Genomic DNA, 17,468 nt, shown 5'->3' on the forward strand with positions numbered 1-17,468 from the left:
GTGAAGCCGAGGCTGAACACCTTTATAAAACAGCTGTCTCGGATAGCATGGCATAGCAGAGACCCTGAAGCCATCAATCAGCATGTATGTCTTTCTCTTCCCTCCCTCCTATATCCTCTCCCCAAGAATGACTACAGAGTCATTATTTTACTGAAGAAGAAACATGCCCCTTTTGTGTGACTGGGTGTGCTATTTGGGGGGGACTCCTTGTGTCCCTCTTTTGAACTTGACGTCTAAGGATGGGTGGCATGTATTAGGGGTGTCAGGGCCACAAGCTAACAACAACAACAACAACAAAAAAGCAAGTCAGCGAGAAAGCAACAAGCATTTATTTCTAAGATCTGGCAAGTCACGTGTCTACTGTGGGCCTCATTTTCTTCTGTGTAAAAGAAAGAGATTGTGGGGCCAGGTTACAGTACACACATTACCAAATGAAAAGATCCAGGTTGGGGGTGGGGGGACAGGCGGTGGCACAACTGGTTAAGCACTCACATTACAGTGCTTAATGACCCTGGTTTAAACCCCTGGTCCCCACCTGCAAGGGGAAAGCTTCATGAGTGGTGAAGCAGGATTGCAGGTGTCTCTCTGTCTCTTTCCTTCTCTCTCTCCCTCCCTCCCCTCTCAAGTCTCTGTCTCTATCCAATAATAAATTTTAAAAATTATTAAAAAAGGGAGTCAGGCTGTAGTGCAAGTGGGCTAAGCACAGGTGGCGCAAAGCACAAGGACCGGCATAAGGATCCCGGTTCGAACCCCGGCTCCCCACCTGCAGGGGAGTCGCTTCACAGGCGGTGAAGCAGGTCTGCAGGTGTCTATCTTTCTCTCCTCCTCTCTGTCTTCCCCTCCCTCTCTCCATTTCTCTCTGTCCTATCCAACAATGACAACAACAATAAAACAACAAGGGCAACAAAAGGGAATAAATAAATAAAATAAATATTTAAAAAATTATTAAAAAAGAAAAGGTCATGAGTAGGAACATTTCAAGTTGCACCAATTTCAGGACCCATCTTCCTCAGGTGGTAGATAGAGTATGTTATCCAGCCTTCCTTTGGAACATTCTCTACCACTGTTGATAGGAGCCCACAAAGGGGTCTGTTGCGTTGTTCCTGATGGAGATGACCAGTGACAATGGAGAGAGGGATCTATTTGAGGTCTAGGCCCATCATGTCTGTGTGGGAACCCAGGACTCCCTGACTAGGGTCTCAGATGATACGGTGGCTTGATAAAGACTCATCATTAAAGTATACCAATCCCTTCCCCTTATTCGGCTTTTGTAGTCCTTACTTTGATAGGGTTAGCTATTGGGAGAGGATGGGATTGGGATACGGAGTTCTGGTGGTAGGAATTGTACCCCTCTTATCCTATGATCTAGTACCTCTCTTATCCTATAGTCAGTCTTGTCAGTGTTTCCATTCTATAAATCAAAAATTAAAAAAAGAGAAAGATCCAAGTTTGGGGTATCCTTACCTGCAGAGGGAAGCTTCATAAGAGGTGGAAAGGAACTGCAGATGTCTCTGCTCTCTATGTCTCTCTCATCCTCTATTAAAGAAAAAGGAAAGGGGCAGGTCAAGCGGTGGCATTGTGGGTTAAGCGCATGTGGCTCGAAGCGCAAGGACCGGCATAAGGATCCCAATTCGAGCCCCCAACTCCCCACCTGCAGGGGAGTTGCTTCACAGGCAGTGAAGCAGGTCTGCAGGTATCTGTCTTTTTCTCCCCCTCTCTGTCTCCCCCCCCATTTCTCTCTATCCTATCCAACAACGAGGACATCAACAACAAAAACTAACTACAACAACAATTAAAAAAAAAAAAAGGTCAACAAAAAGGAAAATTAAAAAAAAAAAAAGGAAAGGGAAAAAAAAAGGTGGCTGCCAGGGTCAGCATAGTCATAGTGCAGGCACAGAGCCCCAGCAGTAACCCTGGTGCCCACACCTCCAAAAGGGCAGAGATAAAAGAAATTGTATCACATGAGAAGCATAAAAAGACTGTTGGCCTCTTGTCATCTGTATTACCATGACCTCTAACATCCTTCAAAGGGAAACACTTTCAAAATCCTATGGCAACAAAGAGCAATTGATAATTAAGTCCTGAGACTCTGTGACACTGATCAACAAAAGCCCCGGGTGAGCACTTATGCCTTTACACTTTGCTTTTGTGTCCACTGGACTGGCTACAAGCCATGTGACTCTGCTGGTTGTTCCTATGTGACCTTATGCACCACTGGATCAGGGTGTGGCATGGCCTGGCTCTTCTTGGAAGAGCTTCAGCATCTTGTGAATACTAGGTCTTTACCTGTCAACTGCTGAGATGAACCAGTAAGTAATCATTTTGGAAAGCACAGGGTTTTATCAGTGAGGAGGTTTCAAGTCTTCTTGTCTCCCCTCTCTCCAAATAACAGTCCCATTGTTCAGACTTAACTACTAGACCCCTTATGACTTGCAGAATCAGTGCCAGAAAGCCAATCATCAGAGAAACTGCACAGGTAATAGCTGCTATTGATCTAACTGGAGGAAAATGCTTTGCCCTCCTGCAGAAGTGAGGAGAGATAAGTGTGTGGGCTTTCTAAAACATGCTTGATTTACCTAACTTGAATAAAAACACCACATACAAGCACTTATGTTCTTAGAGAATTGGTGACCAATTCAGGAAAACCTCACAAAATGAGAAGATTAGCTAAGATGTGTAAGGCATGTGAAATACATAGTCCTTCTAAAAGCTTATGAATATGGTATTTCAATCTAAACACTGACTGCTAAGATGATATATCCACAGAGGACGGCTACTGTCTGCTTTCCAGAGACTTTTTGTGTCTTTCACTCTATCTGGAAAGACAGATCCCAACCATCTTCTATGCTGGGTATATGTAGAACCTTCTTTGTCCATTTTCTAACTTAATCCTTACTACAGTTCTGTAAAATGACTTTTTAAAAAAAAATTATTTATTTATTTATTCCCTTTTGTTGCCCTTGTTTTTTTTTTATTGTTGTAGTTATTATTATTGTTGTCGTCGTCAGTGTTGGATAGAACAGAGAGAAATGGAGAGAGGAGGGGAAGACAGAGAGAGGGAGAGAAAGACAGACACCTGCAGACCTGCTTTACCGCTTGTGAAGCGACTCCCCTGCAGGTGGGGAGCCGGGGGCTCGAACCGGGATCCTTACGCCCGTCCTTGCACTTTGTGCCACCTGCACTTAACCTGCTGCGCTACATCCCGACTCCCGTAAGATGGCTTTTATAGAGAGGAGCGAGAAGAGGTCCAAAGATGTTAAGTGTCTTACCCAAAACAAGTGAGTAAGAATCAGAAGTTAGTATTTTAATATATATATTTAAATATCCTATTGTATTTTAATTAGCACATCTGAATATCCTGTTTCCACAACAATTTTATTTATTATTTTTATTTATTGGAGAGAGACAGCCAGAAATCAAGAAGGTGATAGAGAAGGAGGGAGACTGAGAGACACCTGCAGTATTACTTAACCACTCGCAAAGCTTTCCTCCTGAAGGTGGAGACTGGGGGATTGAATCTGGGTCCTTGTGCATTATAATACTTGCGCTCAGCCCGGTGTGCCACCACCTGGCCCCAACAGCAATTTTATACAGAGTCTTTTACCCTGTCATTAAGTGTCTTATCCTTTGTCATTATGAGGAGAATGAGAGAGGAGCTGAACTCATCAGTGGAGATCAAGGTCAAATATGATGGTTATATTTCTTTTAATTAATTAATTAATTATTTATTTATTTTTGTTGCCCTTGTTTTTCATTGTTGTTGTATTTATTGTTGTTGATGATGTCGTCATCGTTAGGACAGAGAGAAATGGAGAGAGGAGGGGGAGAGAAAGATAAACACCTGCAGACCTGCTTCACCGCCTGTGAAGCGACTCCCCTACAGGTGGGGAGCCGGGGGCTCAAACCCGGGATCTTTAAGCCAGTCCTTGCACTTTGCGCCACGGGCGCTTAACCCACTGCACTACCGCCGGACTCCCAAGCTGCTACTATTCCCTGGAATTGGTGGAATTCAAGTTAAGATATGTTCACCCCACCAATGTGTCCTGGAGCTCAGCTTCCCCAGAGACACACCCTACTAGGGAAAGAGAGAGGCAGACTGGGAGTATGGACCGACCAGTCAACGCCCATGTTCAGCGGGGAAGCAATTACAGAAGCCAGACCTTCCACCTTCTGCATCCCACAATGACCTTGGGTCCATGCTCCCAGAGGGATAGAGAATGGGAAAGCTATCAGGGGAGGGGGGGGTTTATGGAGATTGGGTGGTGGGAATTGTGTGGAGTTGTACTCCTCCTACCTTATGGTTTTGTTAATTAATCCTTTCTTAAATAAAAAAAAAAGATATGTTCAAATTTTCTCACTTAAGATCTAGACTTCCTTTCTGAGGAAAAAGGAAAGGAAAGGAGGTTATTAAATTTTCAAATGAAATAGCATAAAATAATTGTTTTTGTATAAAAATCTGGCCTTGAATGATAAGATTTTCAGGGCGGTTATATGTGTTAAAATATATTATCTATTTGTGTTCTCATTTTATCTGAGGAACTAAATATGTGGTTATCTAAAGGAATGGATCTTTGAGACTGAGAGAAAAATTCCTCAGAATCTTGCACTCATTCAAGGAACATGTACATTGAGGTTATCTTTGCCATATTCCCAGAAACAAGTGGTAATTCGTGTCCAGGGACACATAGGGAACGGTTTCTCTGTTAGCAACGCCAAGAATCCATTTGTTTGTCATCAGCCCTCAAGTTACATTCAATCAGCAATTCCTACTCAGATTAGAAAGAACCAAATGACATATAGTCAACTTGCTATAAAACTTTCTTCTTCTAGCGTTTGCCCTTCTTCCGTAGCCAGTCAACAGTGTCAGGTTGAGCCTGATGTCAAGTTTCGAGACCTCCTTTGAATAAAACTGATACTGTAAAACAAAACCTGTATTTCTGGCAATTTCACTGTGAACTGTAGTAAAACGAAGCTATGAAAAACATTGAAAGGAAATTCTGTCAGGATCTGTCTTAATCCCACTGCTTCCCTGCTCTTTGTTTCCTTGCCTGAACTGCCTCATTGGCTGCGAAGCATCTATTCCCAAGCTCCTTAAAGTCTTGTATTGAAGCACTTCGATGAACCCATTTATAAGACAAATCAATAGTCTATAATACTACAACCAAGAGGCTGTCACTCGTAGAACCCAGATGGGTGGCAGCAGGGTTTTGATCAGAGGGGAGCTGTGGTTGGATCTTACGTGTTGGTCCCCGCTACCCCCAAAATGCAGACAATTAGCTCTTCCTCGTGAAATCACCTGCATGTGATATCCATTCCTGGGACTCATGCTTGGTAAGAGGTTTCTTGCTTTCACCTGACGGTGGTTTTCTGGTGAGTTTCTTTCCTACTTTTACTAGCTTTTCTTTTGGGTACCATATATATATATATATATATATATATATATATATATATATATTTTTTTTTTTTTTTTTTTTAATTCTAGGTTTTAAGTTCCCTACCTTTCTGTCCGTTTGACTCGAAATCCTCTTAAAAGTGTAGATGTTGTTTGGGGCTCAGAATGTAGGAGGTTACTTGGGCCACGTCCTATGGGGAGAGTTTGTGGATTTGTTTACTTTCTTTGTCACTTGTTTCTAGGACTAGGAAAGAGGTGAGGCAGGGTGACCTGCACAAACCAAACAGCCCTTTTGTCTCTGTTAATGTGAGACAGGTTGATCTGGGGTCCAGTAGGCAAACTTGAAGCCTACTTCAAGAGACCTTGAGACCTGCAGGCTCTCCGTGGATAAACATCCTGTCTTTAGCAGAGCTCCTTGGTGATGGTTTGGGTGGCCTTGTAGCAGACTGTCCCCATTCAGTAAATAAGGAAAGGCAAGTAGAAAGTGTGCTTATCTAGATGGAGAGATGTCCAGAGAGAGAAGTAAGGGGAAAGGCAAATCCAGATACATGCCTGCATAATTAGGCAATGTGGATTTCTGGGAGGTGTTTGGGTGGTGAGCCAGACACTTCTGGGTTTGAATCCCAACTTTTCCCCTGACCAGAGTTCACCTGGCATCCTAACACAGATCCATTTCAAGTGGCTGCCTAAAAGGACTCTGATAAAAAGACTCCGAGGCCCTGGATTGATGCTATCTGCATCAAAATGAAGGAAGAACAGCTGACAACATGGGTGTTACGTATCTAACCACCGTATTTTGGACTCTAAGAGATCCTGTCTGGTCCTACTGGGTTTTCAGAAACGTCATGACTCATTTTTACACAGGAAAATAGGGGGGCAGGCGGTGACACACCTGGTTAAGTGCACATAGGATCCACGAAAGGATCTGGGTTCGAGTCCCCAGCTTCCCATGTGCAAAGGGAATGCTTCACAGTGAAACAAGTTTGCAGGCATCTCTCTTTCTCTCCCCCTCTCTATCTCCTCTTCCTCTCTAAATTTCTCTCTGTCCTATCCAATAAAAAATGAAAAGAAAAAAAATTGGCCACCAGGAGCAGTGGATTCGTAGCGTCAACATTGAACCCCAGCAATAACCCTGAAAGCAAAATAAAACAAAATAAAAAGAAAGAAAAAAGAAAAACAGGAAAATGTCATGACATTTGTTTTCTAATAGCCCAATACAATTTGGAATTAAAGAGGTGTGTGTGTGGTGTGTGTGCGTGTGTGTGTGTGTGTGTGTGTGTGTTGTGTTAGACAAAGTCTGAAGGGAATCAGTACGATCCTATTTGCTCACAGGTTTGTGTTGTGAATGGGCAATGATCATAAACAGCATCATTTATTACTAAGGAGACTTACTTAAAAAAATTTTTTTTATTATCTACTTATTGGGTAGAGACAGACAGAAATCGAAATAGAGGGAGTGAGAAAGAGAGACACCTGCAGCCCTGTTTCACCACTTGCAAAGCTTATCTTCTGCAGGTGGGGGCTGGGGGCTTGAACCTGGGTCCTTGTGCACTGTAACATGTGTGCTCAGCCAGGTGTGCCACCACCCGGTCCCGGAGTCTCACATTTTTCCAAGTGTATCAGGGCCATTAGACTGTTAGTTAATTAGCATGTTTGCTTTCAACCACAGTTGTTACGGAGATTCTCTTTGCAGTTACGCTACTGCGAATGTTTCTCACCAACAAATATTTAGCTTTCTTGTCTCTTGGCCTAAAATGTCAATAAAGAGACAGGAGTCTCTCCAAATAGAAATGTTACCAATTCACAAATGGCCACACATGAACACCATAGTGGAACAACCTTGTTCTTCCTCCTGGGATGAGTGTTGACTGTGAGAGTCTCACACTCGTCTTCGAACAACCAGAGGAAAGAATTGATGATCAATCATATCTGGCTATTTCTGCAGTTTTCACTTTTCATTACTAAAATATTGGCATTTTAATATGGGGGCCTGTGTTTCATGGTGGGGGGGGTGGAAAGAAAAAGACTTCCAATCTGGCCTGCAGCCTATTTCTCTGGACAGTCTGTAACGCAGGCGCCATTGGTTGGCAGGCAGAACGGCCATTCCTGTTTAATAAGCTGTGGGACTGTACTGGCCTCCCATAGAAGGCAGGGTACTTGGAAATCTCTTGTAATGTTTCTAACAGCCCATAAGTTACTATATTTAATAATGCCCTTGTCTTCCCCCACCCTTCCTTTTTTTTTTTTTTTTTTTTTTTTTAGAAACGGAGCTGTCAGTCACTGCTGACTTGGTGCCTACCTCATCCTGGAACGTTTCAAGTGAACTTGACAAAGGTACACGATGGGGAGGGGGGCGATACACAGGGAATTGGAGAGGGGAGGCTGAAACACCACTTGTAATCCTGGCCTGGGCTTCTTTGAAATGAATTGCTTTAGAGATCACCAGAAGGAGGTGGGGACATAAATAAATGATTTGCTTACTTTGTGATCATTTAACATTTAACTACTTGGAATTCTATGATTTTGGGGGGACTTTTTTCCCCCTCCTTCTTCCCTTTCTCTTCTTGCTAGAAAATGTTTCACATGGTTTAAAAAAAAAAGTGCTTCAAGATGTGGAACACAGTCATTTCTGACCTTCCTGACATTGCAACTAGTGGATCTTATTTAGGGGATTGGATTCCACCTGAACCAGGCTTGGTCTGAGCTGTTTGCCTGGTAACCTTTTACAGGGAGTATTTGATGTGCTTTCAGGGTTCAGAGCAGAGTATTTGGAATGTTTGTAATTGCCTGTGTGTGCAGATGGCAGCTTCCTGCTATGTGGTCGTCTCCGTGTTAATTAAGCTCTACCATATGGTAAGCACTGGCTAGGCCATGGAGTCCTACCTTCTGAGCGGTGCATCAGAGTGCCTTCAAGGCCTCTGCAATCTAGCTCTCCTTACCCTCTAGCTCCCCCGACCCCTTCTCCTCTCTCCCCCCCCCCCCCCCCCCCCCGCCCCAGCTTTTGCCTCCATGGTTATTGCTGGGGCTTACTGCCAATTCACTGCTCTTGGAAGCCTTTTTTTCCCCCATGTTATTGTATAAGACAGAGAGAAATTGAGAGGGGGAGATAAAGAGGAGGGAGACAAAGAGACACCTGCAGACCTGCTTCACTGCTTGTGAAGCGGCCCCGCCCCCCACAGGTAGGGGAACCAAGGACTCTAGTCGGCCTTGTGCAGATCCTTGCGCGGGCTCTTGTGCTTCGTACCATGTACCAGATGTGTACCACCATCTGGTCTGCGGCCTCCGACCCTCTAGCCTTCTTGTTGTTTCTTTCTTTATTCCTTTATGTTTTGTCAGCTAAATTTCGACTTCTTGCTCTATATTCTGTGCCATTCACTTCCACCTGTACTTCCGTGCCTTGCTTGCCAACCCCCTTTTCGTCCCTTCTGCAGGACAATAAACTACTTCTCCTTCAAGGCTGAGCAGAAAGTCTCTTTACCGCAGTCTTATCAAATCACGCAACAGGAAATGGCTTTTCTTCTTGGGCTCTCTCATAGCCCTTTTCCCTTCACTTGGCGTTCTTTTTTATGCCATGGTGAAGCACACACCTGCCTTTCTCATCGATTAACCTGGGAGATCCTTAGAGGCAGGATTTAAAAAAATATATTTTTATATTTTTCTTTATACTAATATTTTATTTTTGAAAGACACAGAGAGAAACACACACACACACACAGGGAGAGAGAGAGAGAGATACAGAAAGAGAGAGAGAATAACAAAGAAAGAGACCAGCATACTCAGCTCTAGCTGATGGTGGTACTGGGTCTATGGAGGCTCAGGCATGAAACTCTTTTGGATAATCCTTATGTTGCTTCACCTCCTCTCCCCACCCCCTTCCTTTCTATCTTCATCACAAAATATAGCATAGATTCTTGTACATAAAAAATGTATACTCGGGGGCCGGGCGGTAGCTCACTGGGTTAAGCCTACATGGCATTAAATGCAAGGATCAGTTCAAGCCCCTGGCCCCTCGCCTACAGGGAGGGGGGATCACTTCACGAGCGGTGAAGCAGGTCTGCAGGTGTCTATCTTTCTCTCCCCCTCTCTGTTTTCTCCTCCTCTCTCAATTAATCTCTGTCCTATTAATCAACAGCAGCAATAACAATAGCAACAACAAGGTCAACACAATGGGAAAAATGGCCTCCAGAAGTAGTAGATTCATAGTGCAGGCACCGAGCCCCAGCAATAACTCTGAAGACAAAAAAAATTGTCTATTCATAGCAGCATAATTAGTGTCCAACAACAGATGAGTGGCTGAGTAAATTGTGGTCTGTATACACAGTGGAATACTACTCAGCTGTACAAAATGACAAGATATTCTCCTTTTCCAGATCCTAAAAAGGAAGCCTAGTTCTCATACTTTCTCCTTCTCCTCCTCCTTTTTTTTTTGCCTCCAGGGTTCTCGCTGGTACTTGGTGCCAGCAGCACTATGAACTCACTGTACCTGGCAGCCATTTTTTACATTTTATTGGATAGCACAGAGAGAAGAGAGAGAGAAGAGACAGAGAGAGACACCTGCAAACCTGCTTCACTGCCTGTGAAGACACCCCCACCCCCCGCAGGTGGGGAGTAGGTAGGGGGGCTCAAATGAGGGCGCTTGCACTTAGTACTATGTGCACTTAACCAATTGCACCACTGCTGGACACTCCCCTTCTCATATTTTCATAGAGGTTGCAATCCCAGCTAGTTTTTAACTGACTCTATGTGGATACCTGGTATTAGCCACTTGCTTAGTGTGGTACCTGTATCTTTTTTTTTTTTTTAAGATTTTTAAAAATTTTATGCTTATTTAATTTCCCTTTTGTTTCCCTTTCTTATTGTTGTTGTAGTTATTATTGTTGTTGTTATTGATGTTGCTGATGTTGGATAGGACAGAGAGAAACAGAGAGAGGAAGGGAAGACAGAGAGGGGGAGAGAAAGATAGACACCTGCAGACCTGCTTCACCACCTGTGAAGCGATTCTGGTGCAGGTGGGGAGGGAGCCAGGGGCTCGAACCGGGATCCTCACTCCAGTCCTGTGCATTATATGCTGCGCAGCAAAGCAGATGGACAACCATAGCTCACATAGGACTTGACTGAAGGGCATCAATGGAAACCGCCTCATGATTCTCACCAAGGTCTCAGGTTCTGTGTCCCATACAGGAGTTAACTACAACATCTGCGTGGCATTCATAGCCTTTCCTCCTGTGGGACAGGCTCTCTCACACAGAGAAGCAGTAAAAGAAAATCCACCACTGGGTTTCTTTCAGCATCTTTGTTTCTCTTTCTGCTCCTCAGTTCCACTCACTTAGCCCTCCTTGGCTCACACAGATTCTGGATTTCTGTTAAAAGAGCCCAGCTGCTGGCATTAACCAGCTACCTGTCTATCCTTTCCAACAGGAAATGAAATTTAAAAGAGACAAGGCCACCAGGGAAGAGCCCTTGAAGGCAGCTAATTATGAGGAATGGGTTTCTTTTGTGAAACAAATGCTTCAGAACCAAGTATCTTCTAAAATAAATGGACCAACAGGGGCCTAACCTCAGCTTCCCTTGCGGGGAACTCTAGGGTGGGGTATGAGTAGGGCCTCTTTCCCCTTCTCCCATTTTCAGTCACATGAGGTGTCAGATGTTTTCTATAGAAAGCCAAATGTTTCTTTTGGATAAAGGACTGGAAATTGCACCGGTAGGTAGCTGAAAGGGAGGCAGGGATTCTTCTCCTTTAAAAAAAAAAAAAAAGAGACCTGCTTCCAACTGCAAATAGTCCTCAGTGCTGACAGACTAGATGTGGGGGTAGTTTTGGTCCACTTTATTTTATTTACTTTTGATTTTCAAAAAAAATTATTATCTTTTATTTATTTGATAGAAACATTCAGAAATTAAGAGGAAAGGGAAGAAAGACAGAGAGACACCTGCAGCCCTGCCTCACCACTTTCCCCCTTCAGGAGGGGACTGGGGTCTAGAACCTGGATCCCTGCGCATTGTAACATGTGCGCTCAACCAGGTACACGGCCACTTGCTCCCCCCCCCCTTGCTTTTTTTTTTGAGAAATAAAGAGCTGGCTTTCTCTATTAAATGTAGCTCTTAGCACATCTACTTAGGACTGTGAGTACTGGAGTCACCTTAACCTCAGGTTTCTTTTTGTTCTCCTGCTGTGGAATGGGGAAATAGTATGTTACCCAGTGTTTTCCGGGTCGATACTGCCATGGTTACAAGGTTGCAGATACATGCTGGCCCTAAATCGGCGCCCTAAATCGGCTTCTTTGCTCAGAGCTTTATTATCAACCTCCGTGACTGGGCTCTTTGATTCAGAAGTGATGACTTCCTCTCCTCTTTCCTCTCGATTACTTAATTATCTTTGTCACAAAGAGTTTCTCTAAATGGAACTGGCGGGACCAGGTGGTGGCACACACATGACCATGTGCAAGGACCCAGCTTCAAGACCCCTGCTCTCCACCTGGACGGGGAAAGCTTCACAAGTGATGAAATGGGGCTGTAAGTGTCCTTCTCTCTCCCTCTCTATCTTCCCCCTTCTCTCAGTTTCTCGCTGTTCGATCAAAGAAAAGAAAGGGGGGGGGGGTGAAACTAAGATATATACATAGTTAGAAAAATAAATAAATATGTAAATATAAATGGCCTTGGCACTTGATTCTTAGTCCAAACGCCATCAGTCTTCCTTATTCTTGTACTTGAAGCAATGACAATGAGGGAGGGGCCAAGAATAGACGGGTGGAGATTGGAGAGAAACTCTGCTGTTTGACAAGCTAAAGAACAGACCTTTTGAGTTTGAGGTCCCTGAGAGTTTACCTGTCTGTGTGCTCTGTCTTCAAACCTAGTAGCTGTTTGGTAGAATTCTTGGGGATAAACATCAGGTTTTAAGGTTGTTCCGATAAGCAGATTTTGACATATAAGCAGGAAGGTGAAACCCTCAACTATTTTTATATCTTCCTCACTTTCCCCCTCAGGCAATGTTAATCCTGTTCTCACTTCTTTTTGTTGTGCTCCTCAATTTTATATCCCTGAATGGCATGTATGGATGAGATCACCCAGTACACGTTTTCCTTTTTCATTTATTTCACTTTATGTAATCCCCCTTTTTCCATCTTGTCATGAATGGCAAATTCCATCTTTACTTTTAAAGTAAATAGTATTTCAATTGTTACATGTACTGCATATTCTTTTTCTTTTTCTTTTTCCCTCCAGGATTATCACTGGGGCTGCGCTCTATGAATCCAGTGCTCCTGGAGGCCATTTAGTCCCCATTTTTGTTGCCTTTGTTGTTGTTATTGCTATTGGAGAGGGGAAGGGAAACAGGAGGGGGAGAGAAAGGAGAAAGACAGACCCCTGCAGACCTGCTTCACCACTTGTGAATCGACCCCCCTGCTGGTGGGGAGCCCGGGGCTCAAACCAGGATTCTTACCCTGGTCCTTGCACTTCATGCCATGTGCACTTAATTAGCTGTGCTACCACCCAGCCCTCTGTACTGCGTATTCTTTATGGAGTAATCTGCCAATAAATATTTTAATGGCTTCCATGATCTAGCTGTTGTAAGTAACACTACAAGAAACATGGGGTTGCATAGAACTATTGGTGTTAAGACTTCTGTATTCTTCATTAGGTACCCAGAAATGGACTTAGTGGATCTATGTTTAGTTTTTATTTTATTTTATTTTTATTTTTTTATATTTATTTATTTTCTCTTTTCTTGCCCTTGTTGTTTTATTGTTGTAGTTATTATTGTTGTTCTTGATGTCATTGTTGTTGGTTGGATAGGACAGAGAGAAATGGAGAGAGGAGGGGAAGACAGAGAGGGGGAGAGAAAGACAGACACCTGCAGACCTGCTTCACCGCCTGTGGAGCGACTCCCCTGCAGGTGGGGAGCTGGGGGCTCGAACTGGATCCTTTCGCCTGTTCTTGTGCTTTGCACCATGTGCGCTTAACCCACTGTGCTACCGCCCAACTCCCTTTAATTTTTTTTTTTTTTAACCAGAGCACTGCTAAGCTCTGGTTTATGGTGGTGTGGGGGATTGAACTTGGGATTTTGGAGCCACAGGCATGAGAGTCTTTTTGTATAACCATTATGCTATCTATACTCCACCCCTATGTTTAGTTTTTCTTAAATATTTATTTATTCTCTTTTGTTGCCCTTCCTGTTTTATTGTTGTAGTTATTATTGTTGTTATTGATGTCATTGTTGCTGGATAGGACAGAGAGAAATGGAGAGAGGAGGGGAAGACAGAGAGGGGGAGAGAAAGCTTCACCACGTGTGAAGCGCCTCCCCTGCAGGTAGGAAGCCAGGAGCTTGAACCAGGATCCTTACACTGGTCCTTGTGCTTTGCACCACCTGCGCTTAACCTGCTGCGCTACCGCCCAACTCCCCTATGTTTAGTTTTTTGAGGTGCATCCATCCTGGTTGCTAAATTGGTTCCATCAATTTACAGTCTCAGGAATAAGGCATAAGATCTCCTTTTTACCCACACACTGTTCAAATGTGTTCCTTTAAAAAATAAAAACTTGATTTGTTCCTTGTGACATTAATTTACATTCCCTGATAATCATTGTTTATGAACATGCTTTCATATTGCTGTCAGTCATCTGTATGTCTTCTTTGGAGAAGTGTCCATTAAAATCTTTTGCCCAGTTTTCCCAATTGGTTTGTTTTGTTGTTGTTGTTGTTGTTAATGATTTCTTTATACCTTGGATGATAATATCTTCTTATTGGACGTATAAGATGCAGATATCTTCTCATTCTTTTTGTTCTGTTTTTATTTTTCTTTTGGTGTACATAACCTTTTCAACTGAATATAGTCCAAGTTGTTTACCTTTTTTTTTTTAATTCCCTTGCTGTTGGAATATTTTTCTCTTTTAAACTTTAAATTTTTTTATTTCCCTTGTTTTATTGTTGTAGTTATTATTGTTGTTGTTATTGATGTCATCTTCATTGTTGGATAGGACAGAGAGAAATGGAGAGAGGAGGGGAAGACAGAGAGGGGGAGAGAAAGAGAGACACTTGCAGATCTGCTTCACCGCCTGTGAAGCGATTCCCCTGTAGATGGGGAGCCGGGGGATTGAACCGGGATCCTTACGCCGGTCCCTTGCCCTTTGCACCACGTGCTCTTAACCCGCTGCGCTACTGTCCTACTCCCTAATATTTTTCTTTTTTATAATCACTTTTACCATCTTGCCACTCTTAAAGACTAAAGCACTCGGGGCTTCTGTAACTTATGTGGATGATGTGAGAAGCTTTATTTAGAAGAAGGGTCATTGTTAAACATGAAATAAAGTATAAAGTTCTGTCGACATGGCAAGTGTGGGTCAGTGCTCATATCTGCTAGTTCATTTACCTCTTCTCATTCTCATTCACAAGTGAAGCATCATGGGACCTGAGTAAAAAAAAAAAAAAAAAATAGTGAGCTCATGGCTCCTCTGAATTATATTGACCTTCCCAGGAAATTGTCACATTTGAGGATGGTGGCCTGTAGCCTCTGCTATAGACACTTGATCAGAAGCAGGTACCTGCCTGGCCCTGCGGCTGACATTGGAAGATAGGAGATCCTAGAAGACTGATCCCTTTACCTGTGGAATCTAATGTTTTCTCTGGATAGTGTCAGGATCGAGATGAATTGAGTTGAATTCTTGAACACCCTTCTGATGGGCAAAAGTTGCTTGTTGATGTGATTAAGCTTACCCATCCACTGGTGGAAATTGTAGTCAGGGTCACTCTACACCAGCGTTAGCCAAGAGCACGGAGGAGAGTGCTTTGAAAGTAGAACAGTTTGGGAACCTGTGAATTTGTTGAAATTAGGAATTATGCCATATTTATTTAGCAGCCTTGTATCTCCACTCTAGGAGAAATGCTTGAAAAAATATAGAACCAAGAGTTAGTAAAAGTCAAAACACCATAGCTGTAGGACAGCTTAGAAAGGTTGCCCTTGAACTTACTGACTTTCCAGGTGGTTCTCATGCCCACTATGAACCTTGTCTGTGATTAGAGTTACTTGAGGGAGTCTTAAAATGATTAATGGTGGAGTCTATTCCCAGCACCCTTCAGATTTCATTGTTATACAATCTTTGATCTGAAGAGTTTAAAAGCTCTCCAGGTGCCGGAGTGGTGACTGACCTGGAAAAGTGTACAATTACCAAGTATAGATCACCAAGTATAGATCACCAAGGTCAAGCCTCCTCCCCACTTGCAGAGAGAAGTGGTAGAGTATTACTACAGGTCTGTCTGTCTCTCTGTCTCTCTCTCACACACACACACACACTCACTGTCAAGAAAGGGAGAAAAAGAGAGAAAGAGATAAATGATAAGCAGTCAATTCTTCCATAGTATTTTGACGAATTATTAATTCAGCTATAAACAGACTTGGAACTCACTCTTTCCCTGCCCATAATTTTCTGAGGTGATGTAGAAAATAATAGGGCTGAGAGCAAGCACTCTTGGTTCTTAAATAAGTTCAGTCACTAACATTAATGAATGAATGAATGAATTAACTGATTAATTTTTGACTCCAGGGTTATCGCTGGGGCTCGGTGCCTGCACTACAATCTGCTGCTCCTGGTGGCCATTTTTCCCATTTTGTTGCCCTTGTTGTTGTTATTGCTGTCATTGTTGTTGGATAGGACAGAGAGAGATCGAGAGGAAGGGAAGACAGAGAGGGGGAGAGAATGATAGACACCTGCAGACCTGCTTCACCGCCTATGAAGAGGTCCCCGCCCCCCGCTGGTGGAGACTTCACACCATGTGCCGTTAACTCACTGCGCTACCGCCCAATCCCCAACATTAACTTATTAGATACTGAGCTCTAGATTTTTTTTTTTTTTGATGTGTAAAACAGGGAGAATGCCAGCCTCCCACAGCGACTGTGAGTACCACATGTAGTGATAGATGGCCTGCCTTTCTACCTGAGCAGAGAACCTGGACACACACTTCTTGGACTTCTCTCAGTTGGATCCTGTCCTCAGAGTGCCAACTGTTGCTCCCATCCCTCGCTCTGCCTGGTTTCAAGCTCCTGGTCCTCGGAGGGAGCTGGACTTTCCTGTCCAAGCCTGAACACTTGCTCTTGAAGGAAGCCTGGTGCCTCTGGTAGACCAGGCTGATAGTAGGAGCCCTGCTTCTGTGTCTATTCCAACCCTACCTCCAGTGACCAAGTACCCGCTCTTCTTTCTTAAAGAAAAGATGTACTGATTCATTAATGAGAGAGTTGGAGTATGACTCGGGCATACCATGCTGGGAGTTACACTTGTTAGTAATTCACACTTTCTATCTGTTGCACCATCTCCAAGGTCATTCAGATTAATTCTAAGAGATGGTTTATCCACTTTACAGGTTTTAAAAGAAAAAATATATATCCTTATAGGAATGAAATAAATTAAGCAATGACCTTCTGGAGAGATCTGGCTATGTCTTAAAAAATCCTTAGAGCCTATGAATTTTCCTTATTTGGAAAAGGGGTATTTGTAGAGGTAATTAAATTGAGGATCTTGAAAAGAAACCATCTTCGTTACCTGGGTGGGCTCTTAAATATCTTCAAGTGTCCTTTTAAGGCAGAGGGTGATTTCATGGAAGCCTACAAAGCAGAAAGCTATGAAGTTAAAAACAGAGATGGGAGTGGTACCTCACCCCACCCCCCACCTCTACACATACACATGAAACTGGAAGGAATTCACTTTCCCATAGAATCTACAGAGGGAGCATGTTTCTGCTTGATTTGGAACTTATGACATTTTAAGTTGTTGTTGTTGTTGTTTTAATCTTTATTTATTGAATATAGACAGCCAGAAATAGAGAGGGTAGGAGGAGATAGAGAGGGAGAGAAACAGAGAGACACCTGCAACACTGCTTTACCACTCACAAAGCTTTCCCCCTAAGGTGGGGACTGGGGGGCTCGAACCCAGGTGCTTGTGCACTCAGCTAGGTGCACCACCACCCAGCCCTGGGACTTCTGGCCTTCTAGACCATAAGAGAGGTCATCTCTGTAAGCCACCATGCTTAGAGTATTTTGCATAGCAACATCACAAAACTAGTGTTGCCCCAAATCACAAGACTATAAAGCTGAAA

General features: G+C 43.3%; 1 protein-coding gene across 2 annotated transcripts in view; it reads left to right on the plus strand.

The window, feature by feature from the left end:
* The window catches only part of ROR1 (receptor tyrosine kinase like orphan receptor 1), a 467,044-nt gene that overhangs the window by 249,007 nt on the left and 200,569 nt on the right, over positions 1 to 17,468 (plus strand). Inside the window, exon 2 of one of the 2 annotated variants that reach the window (XM_060206338.1) lies at positions 7,655 to 7,726. The exons of the other annotated variant lie outside the window; for it this stretch is intronic. Within the exon in view, the coding sequence (XP_060062321.1) occupies positions 7,655 to 7,726 (72 nt within the window). The remainder of the gene's footprint in view (positions 1 to 7,654; positions 7,727 to 17,468) is intronic. 2 annotated transcript variants of the gene reach the window in all.

Source organism: Erinaceus europaeus, chromosome 13 (assembly GCF_950295315.1).
Source record: "Erinaceus europaeus chromosome 13, mEriEur2.1, whole genome shotgun sequence".
NCBI lineage: Eukaryota > Metazoa > Chordata > Mammalia > Eulipotyphla > Erinaceidae > Erinaceus > Erinaceus europaeus.